Raw genomic sequence first — 7873 nt, forward strand, 5'->3', positions numbered from 1 at the left:
ACAATAATAAAATATTGTGAAGTTACTCTCTTTCATAAAAATGGACTTGTATCTTTTAGTAATTTTATATAATAAAAAAAATTTTTATATACTTTATTATATAATATAATCAATTTTAAGAAGATAGATTTTTATAGATGTGAATATTCTTACAAAATAAATCATATAGACTTTGAAAAATAAACTAATTTATTTGTTAATATTTTTCGGTAGATAGTAATTTATAGTGTAATTTTGAGAATTCTATTTAGTATTTTTGGAGATAATTAAAAAAAATTAAAAAAATTAATTGAAAATAAAAATTAAAAAAATACGGTATAAAAGTATAAATAAATTTTATTAATCATAATATATTAAAATGTATATTGAATAAAAAGACGTTTGTCAAAGTTAAATGTAGTTAAAAATATTTTGGACAATTTATTTAAAAGATTAAAAGATAGAGTAATATTTTTTATTCTCATTCTCATTCTTGGATGCTATTTTGATAAATTAAGTTAACAAATGGCACCGGAAATTCTATATAATTAAAAGAATTGTAATAATAAAAACGTAATATTTTATAATAAATATATATATGTTAAATAATTATAATTATACTCTAAATCTTTAATATTCTTTCTCAAATTTAAGTAAGAGCTAATTAATCCTACTTATTTGATTTGACTGGATTATAACTAATCAATTATAATAATTATTTGATTTAATTGGAATAAATAAATTCATTTTATTTTTATTCGCATTAATTTTTTATCTTATGTATTATGATTAATGGTTTTTAAAAGCATTATAATTAATCATTTATTTGATTTAATAGAGATAAATATTAAATTATTTAATCTTTTATTTGATTACATTAATTATAATTAATTAATTATATTAATTATTTGATTTAACTGAAATAAATGAATTAATTTTGTTTAATTTTTTATCTAATGTATTTTGATTAATGATTTTTAAAAGTGTTATAATTTTTATACAGCATATCTATAAGATATTTTTTATTTATTTAATTTATTTTACTAAACCAAATAATCAATTAATCATAGCTAATTTGTTATATCGATTTAACTCATTCAAACATATGTTGTTTGAGTTAATTTATTATCACATTAATATTTGAGTTGTTGTTTACCAAAAGTTTTTCATTTTTTTATTTTAAATTTAATATTTTTATTTATTATTTATATTTTTATTTTAATATCAAATCTAATATTTCTATTAATATTTTCATGTAATTTATTATCTAATAATTATATTTCCACCGTCAATTATGTAGTCATGAATATTTCTTCAATTTATTAAAAAACGCAATTTCACTCTTTTTTTATTTTATCTATTTCTATATTTCATAACTTATTCATTATAAAAATTCATATATGCTAAAAAAAATCTCATTCTTTTTACCAATTATTTTTTTATTGGGTAAAATTTTTTTCTTCCTATGATGCACTATTTCTGCTATTTGATTTATTTTATAAACTATAAGACATTATTATTAATTATTGTACTCCATTCATCTATTTCTTTTATTTTGTTTCTATGTATTTAAGTTTTTATCATTTTTTATTATAAATTTTATTATTTTTATCGCATACAAGTTAATTTATCATAACTCTTCGCATATTGAATTTTTTCAATATTTACAAAGTAGAAAAAAAAAATTTTGTAACCTATGAAATGCGAAAGAGGATAAAATATTATTTTTCACAACCTGTAAAAAAAACTTAGACCTATATTTTTAAAATTAAGTCCATTTTAAAGAAATTTACATTTTTCGAAAATGATAAGCAAATTTTTCGGCCGTAATTCTAACCATTTTTTTCCCTCCTGACTAGTGATCATAAATGTTTCCCTTTTTGTGCTAAATTTAAGGAAACCTTTTATTCATGCTATTGCAGGAAACATCTGCATTTGCACTTTCATCCGGGGTTGGAGGCTTGGAGCAGCAAATGCATTAGTCTTTGAGATAGTGATGACTTTTGGGTTGGTGTACACAGTTTATGCAACTGAAGTGGACCCAAAGAAAGGTAACATTGGACTAATTGCACCAATTGCAATTGGCTTCATTGTTGGTGCAAACATCTTGGCTGGTGGTGCCTTTGATGGTGCATCCATGATTTGGGCCTGCTGTTGTTAACTGGACCTGGGCCAACCATTGGGTCTATTGGGTTGGCCCATTTATTGGTGCAGGAATTGCTGCACATGTCTCTGAGCTTTTCTTCATCAACCAAAACACTCATGAGCAGCTTCCAACCACAGATTATTGAAAGACCTGAACTCCTCCTGATGAAGGGTAAAACAGTATAACCACACACTTGGGTATATTTATCAAAAGTGTGGTGGATGGTTTGTTTGGCTTCCCATATAGGTGTTTGATCTCTGTTGTTTTTGTTTGTACCTTGGAATATTTCCTTTTTCTCAAGATGTTGATTCCTGTTTACTTTGCAATGTTCTGTAAGAAAATATCATTTCGGTCAAACTCTACACTAACATATGATCAACTGAAAAAGAAAAACCATTAATCTTGATACTAAAATCATTGGACAAAAACCATTAATCTTGACACTAAAATCTGTAGTTCAACAAGCAACAACATACACATTCTTCCAAAGGAGTGAACTAGTTTGAACAAGCTAACTTTCTAAGCTATTTTATTGAATATGTCAATAACTCAATATGAATCCACAAAAGGTAGAAATCAGCAGAGTTTACAGAACTACACATTCTCTAGCAAGCAAGAACTGCATTAGCTAGCATCATTACAATGTCAGTAAGTCAGAAAAATATTCGTATATGCAAATACAAATCAGTGTCTGCAGTGCCCTCATTAAAGAAAGTTATCATCTCAGCTTGATTGAAACGAAACTATGTGTGTATATGGAACTAATAATACAAATTCAGAAGTTCAACAAGGTGTCAATAACAATCAAGATCAATGGCTCCTCACGCTCTTTTCTTATCTTGGCGCTTAAAGAGTTTTGAACGCCGCTGCCTGAACAAATGCAGATAAAGTTTGAGCCAAAGGAATGGATAAATGATAAGTACAACCTGATTCAAAGAAATGAAGCATAAATTAACACTTCACAAAGATAATTATGAACGAAATATATATAGCAAAGTATAAGTCGGACCATTTATATATAACCACTCTTTCTAATTTCTATTTAATGCAAATTAAAATACCAGCTCCATTTATAGGAAACATATCATAGCAGTTACCTTTGTATTTTTTTTTCTTTTTTTCTTCCTTCTTTTGAAGGGATAATAGCCATAACTAAACTAGCTACAAGAATAGATCATTGTTGAAATATCTAAACAAAATGTTAAACATACCTTAAGGAAATCATAGTAGCTAAATGGGAGGCCTGAAAAGGTTTCCGAATAGAGGTTCTTCTTCTTTACAATTGGAAGTGCCTGGTACATGATCCAAACTGCATGATATTCACTGATCAGTTGCAATACTTAATATAATGAAAAGAAAGAAAAGAAAGAAAAGAAAACAGTTTGACATTACAATATGAAAGGAAAGGGTGAATTTTAAAGTCAACCAGAAACAAAATTCAGAAAACCAGATAGCCATATAATATGTGAACTCACTTTCACCAGGACCTACTCCCAAAGGATACAGCACAATAAACGCAGTGTACCTAATTAAAGGATAAAACAAGTCAAGCTTAGACTTGAGAAAAAGTTGAAATGTATTGTGCTAATAACAGAACACTTTAAACTCAGATTTCAGTTAATTTATGTGACAGTCTGAGAAATTGTGATAAAATAGAAGAATCACCTGAGATAGGTTATCCAATAAGGGCAATTTCCAATGCAGCTAAAAGCATAATGTGAGTATCTAATGACCTGCATCTCCAAAGATTTTTGCAGCACAATCATCTTTCTTATTAATAAATCTTATTAGGAAAATGGCCATGTCATGCATGTGCATAGATAACACACTATGTGCATCAGAACTTGGTAATGTTTTTGTAACTTATGACTGTTCACATTGCAAGGTCATGCTAGAAAATTAAATGAAACCAAACCAAGCCAAACCAAACCAATCCAATCCAATCCATAGAATAATTAAAAATCAAATCACCTCGCTTATGCTCCATGCGAAAAAGGTGATAAAAACTGAAGGTAACTGCTGGACCTGCAGAAAGCATAATTTGCACAAAAGCTACATTACAATGAACAAGTTTTTTTTTTTCACCAAAATCTAAACCAAACATGATATTATTAAGTGTATGGTGAAAGAGAAGAAAGTGAAGAACCTCATCAAGTTTGCTAACAATAGCAAGCAGAAAATGTGTCCTCCCTCCCCATTGCATGAGAGGAAGCAATGCTCCACTTGGCACAAGCCCTGAAAAGTTACACAATTTAATTTCTGCATTGCAATGTAAATGTTGATAAAATGAAATTGGTTGCAAGGAATGTGATTTTGATTTTCGAGTGTAGAGTAAAACCCACCAATGGCTCCATGTATAACTTCCAAGAATGCAGCACATTGCAGAAAACCTAAATTGCATTGTTACGCTAAGAAATTAACCCTAAATAAATTCAGAAACACTAGTAAAATTGGATCTGTATACAGTTAAGATAGTAATTATGAATAAGCAGTGCTGAATTGCTCATGACTAGGGTTTTAAAGGAACGTGGGAAGGGTAGTTTGGGAATATAAAACTGACTTATCAATTTTCCAGCGGAGGAGTAAGCTCCGGCGACAGAAGAAGTGGATAGGAGGTTGCACAAAATCTGAAATGACGAAACAGCCCTGTGGAGGGAACATAGTGGGAGCAATGAACAAAGGGACAAAAAGGGAATTGAGAATTATGAAAGTGAATGAAGGAGTAATGAAGTTACCAGCCAATTGCCTGAAGAGAGTTGTAAGAGAGGAGATACAGTTTTGATAAGCCACCCATTCTTCCTCTTTTGCTATTCCTTTCTCTGCGCCTCATAAACAGTGCCACATACTCAAGAAAATGAAATATTTAATTTTTTTTATAAAATGAACAAATATCATTTTCTTGGAATTAAATATGTCCAGAGTTGTGGTAACTGTTAAGTAAAAAGAGTTACTATAACTAGAAATAGTTAGTTAAGTTCGTTAAGGGTGTGGTCAACTATTAGTTTGTTACGTGTGTCTAACTCCAAAGTCCAACCCATGTAATATTTTTACTTTTGGAATTTGGATCAGAAATTATTTTCAAATATATAACTGTTAATAAAACAAGAGGGTCAAAATAAATTTTATATATGGATTTAAATTTGATCATTTTATTTTAAAGCACCACTGCAGAATTTGTTTCTGAAATCATGATTAAAGGATCAAAAGAAGAAAAACTCAATTAAAAGCACACCGGTATTTTCAAAAACATGTGTGAAGTGTGATGTATGCCATTCATTGCAGTCCCTCACAGATAGAATTGCATTACCTGCAGTGGAGGGAGACTCCGTCAGCACCATTAGGGAGATGGACCAATAACCTTGGGCCTAATCTATGGCCCATCTTATCTTAATTGGTCACACAATAACTTAATGAAAAAGTCTAACTTAATTACTTTAATTCATATGTGTGGTCTTGTTCTTTATTTATCCGTGGTGCCATCTTACATTATTCTAATTGGAAATCTATACAATTATTCACGCACTAGCTACCTAGTGGCTACAAATATTTTTAAATAAAGTTGCGCCATATGTAAACACATTATTATAAGATTAAAAGCTTGAATTTGCATTGCCTGTTGATATTTTACATTGATGAGAACATTAACATACAATAGTGTTTGTTGAAATTAAAGTGAAATTAAAGCACAAACATTGACATGACACTAAGGTAGTGAAGGTGCATGATCCAGATCCATCAGCCATCCATTAGATTACAGCTGTGTCACACTATAAGACCGACACGTGGCACGTATTTATACATACATGAACTTAATTTTTGTGAAAAAAGAAAAAAGAATCCTCCTAATTAAGTGGTTAAGAGTGGTTCATAGGAAGAAGGGAATAAGACTTTACTTTGTTCTTGTTCTTGATTATCCATGATCATCCATAGTGGCAGTGGTTCTGAAGAAGAAGAAGAAGAAGAAATAAAGTTGTTGTGTTGTTCAGACATGGCGATATCATTCCATATATCATCCATAGAGTAATCATCATCAACAACATTGTTACTATCACTATTAATTATTATTCCATCATCTTCTTTCACCATCGTGTTATTAGTGATGTTGTTGTTATTACCATTATGCCCTCCAGTGTCGTAGAAGCTCTCTTCCCCAATATCCTTGTTGGAAGAAGATGAGGACTGGTAACTAGTAGACGAAGATGATGGAGATGATTGTGTGGTTGCAGGTGCACGCTTCTTCTCCTGTGCCTTCTGCTTCCTCATCTGAGTCCTCCAAAAGTTCTTGATCTCATTGTCTGTTCGCCCTGGCAACTTTCTTGCAATTCTTGACCACCTGTATTAATATATTAAATTATTTAATAGTTCTCAATTATTATTATTATTTTTAGACTAACAGTTATTTTTTTAGGCAAAATTATTATGTATAATTTAGTCAAATCTATCAAATTATTTAACGATTTTTTATTATAAAATTAACTGTGCATCTGAATTTTTACCAAAATAAAGATAGGGAGTAAAGAAAGCAAACCTATTTCCCCATTTGGAGTGAAGGTGCATGACAAGTTGTTGTTCGTGGGGAGACATCTTACCATGTTTGAGACCAGGATGGAGATAATTAACCCATCGCAACCTGCAACTCTTACCTGTCCTATTCAAACCTACGACGAAGAAGGACGTACAAAATCATATATATGTATGTATTTTGATTATGTTTATATTGTATCTTATCGCCCGCCACCTTCAAACCTGAAACCTTAGCTATAAAGTCCCATCTACGATCCCCAAATAAGCCAACATAAGACACAAGTTTGAAGTCCTCTTGTTCGGTCCAAGGACCCTTTCGGAATTCCTCTTCAACCATCTTCTCTCTCTCTCTCTCTACACACCCTCTTTCTTCTGTGTGGGAATGATTGAAACTTGGAGATGAATTGTGGGGAGTTATGCTGCCACTCCCACTCTATATATATGTATGTGCGTGTGTGCTTGCTCTCTCTCACAACTCAACTCTGCTTTATTTTAATTCTTAATTCATAATAATATGAAAAAGTATATAGAAACAACTAATAATCAGGCAAGAATGGAACAACATAATTAATTATAATTAGTTTTGATTATTAATTAGTTGGTTCTATACAATTAATTGTGTTTTATTAATATGTAACACATGAAACATAGAAATCATATCAAAAACCATCCAATTTACAAGAAAAATAAACATCCGTGTGCCAATTAAAGTTACCGATGCCTCTGATTTACAGTTGACTGATTTTTGACTTATATAGAATTGGTTCCTAGCATTGTTGTAATAATATATATATCCACCGTGTTCCTCTTCACTCATCACACTTCTAAATATGTTATATAGTTATTAAGAAAATTAAAGGGATCCAAGACAACAAAAGTTCGGTCTCTATAGATTAATTATCATCAATTGCGTAATTATTAATTTATTGAAAAAATAAAAAATTAATATTAGTTATTTTTTAATTATAATTTTTTTGAGAATTTAAAATAAAAAATAAAAAATTTATAATTTAAATTTTGAAATAAATAAAATAGTATTTAAAAAATTCACTGATATGAACAAAAAATATTATTCTATTTTATATCTTTCTTATATTCGGATCTTTATGCAGTGATAATAATTTAATTTATATACGAAAGTATTACATTAATTTGGTATATCTTCAATTTTTATTATTAAAAGAGTATTGAATTAGTACTTTATATTGTTATTGCATAGGTTTT

General features: G+C 29.5%; 2 protein-coding genes across 7 annotated transcripts; one reads left to right on the forward strand and one right to left on the reverse strand.

Moving 5' to 3' along the window:
* The first annotated feature begins 1783 nt into the window (after positions 1-1783).
* Positions 1784-2270, forward strand: LOC127745725 (probable aquaporin TIP1-2). The gene is made up of 3 exons (XM_052259275.1): positions 1784-1805; positions 1902-2108; positions 2194-2270. The coding sequence occupies exons 1-3, from the start codon at positions 1784-1786 to the stop codon at positions 2268-2270; spliced, it is 306 nt and encodes a 101-aa protein (XP_052115235.1).
* Positions 2271-2626: 356 nt separating this feature from the next.
* Positions 2627-7089, reverse strand: LOC107476878 (transcription factor MYB48). 6 transcript variants are annotated; one of them, XM_052258473.1, is made up of 14 exons: positions 6872-7088; positions 6654-6783; positions 6241-6458; positions 6019-6066; positions 5358-5432; positions 4861-4960; positions 4686-4771; positions 4468-4515; positions 4272-4360; positions 4097-4150; positions 3791-3858; positions 3601-3650; positions 3337-3434; positions 2627-3051 (listed from the first exon to the last, which is right to left on the reverse strand). In XM_052258473.1, exons 1-14 carry the CDS (start codon positions 6984-6986, stop codon positions 2947-2949), a joined length of 1284 nt encoding a protein of 427 aa, XP_052114433.1. In that variant the 5' UTR covers positions 6987-7088; the 3' UTR covers positions 2627-2946. The 6 variants fall into 6 exon arrangements, with proteins under 6 accessions (XP_052114433.1, XP_015952300.2, XP_052114434.1 ...); XM_016096814.3 differs by having other exon boundaries at positions 2627-2995; positions 6019-6458; positions 6872-7089; XM_052258474.1 differs by lacking the exon at positions 5358-5432 and having other exon boundaries at positions 6872-7086.
* Between the last annotated feature and the right edge of the window lie 784 nt (positions 7090-7873).

This window comes from Arachis duranensis, chromosome 3 (genome assembly GCF_000817695.3).
Source record: "Arachis duranensis cultivar V14167 chromosome 3, aradu.V14167.gnm2.J7QH, whole genome shotgun sequence".
In the NCBI taxonomy this organism is placed as follows: Eukaryota; Viridiplantae; Streptophyta; class Magnoliopsida; order Fabales; family Fabaceae; genus Arachis; species Arachis duranensis.

Excerpts from the sequence above, each read along its gene's own strand:
- LOC107476878 (XM_052258471.1), bottom strand. The coding sequence starts at position 6,986 with ATGGTTGAAGAGGAATTCCGAAAGGGTCCTTGGACCGAACAAGAGGAC. Across the intron at positions 6,784-6,871 it reads CTTTATAGCTAAGGTTTCAG|GTTTGAATAGGACAGGTAAG; the intron begins GTTTGAAGGTGG and ends TCTTCGTCGTAG. Across the intron at positions 3,435-3,600 it reads GGGAGTAGGTCCTGGTGAAA|TTTGGATCATGTACCAGGCA; the intron begins GTGAGTTCACAT and ends AATATCATGCAG.
- LOC127745725 (XM_052259275.1), top strand. The coding sequence starts at position 1,784 with ATGATAAGCAAATTTTTCGGCC. Across the intron at positions 1,806-1,901 it reads GATAAGCAAATTTTTCGGCC|GAAACATCTGCATTTGCACT; the intron begins GTAATTCTAACC and ends ATGCTATTGCAG. Across the intron at positions 2,109-2,193 it reads GGCTGGTGGTGCCTTTGATG|GAATTGCTGCACATGTCTCT; the intron begins GTGCATCCATGA and ends TTATTGGTGCAG.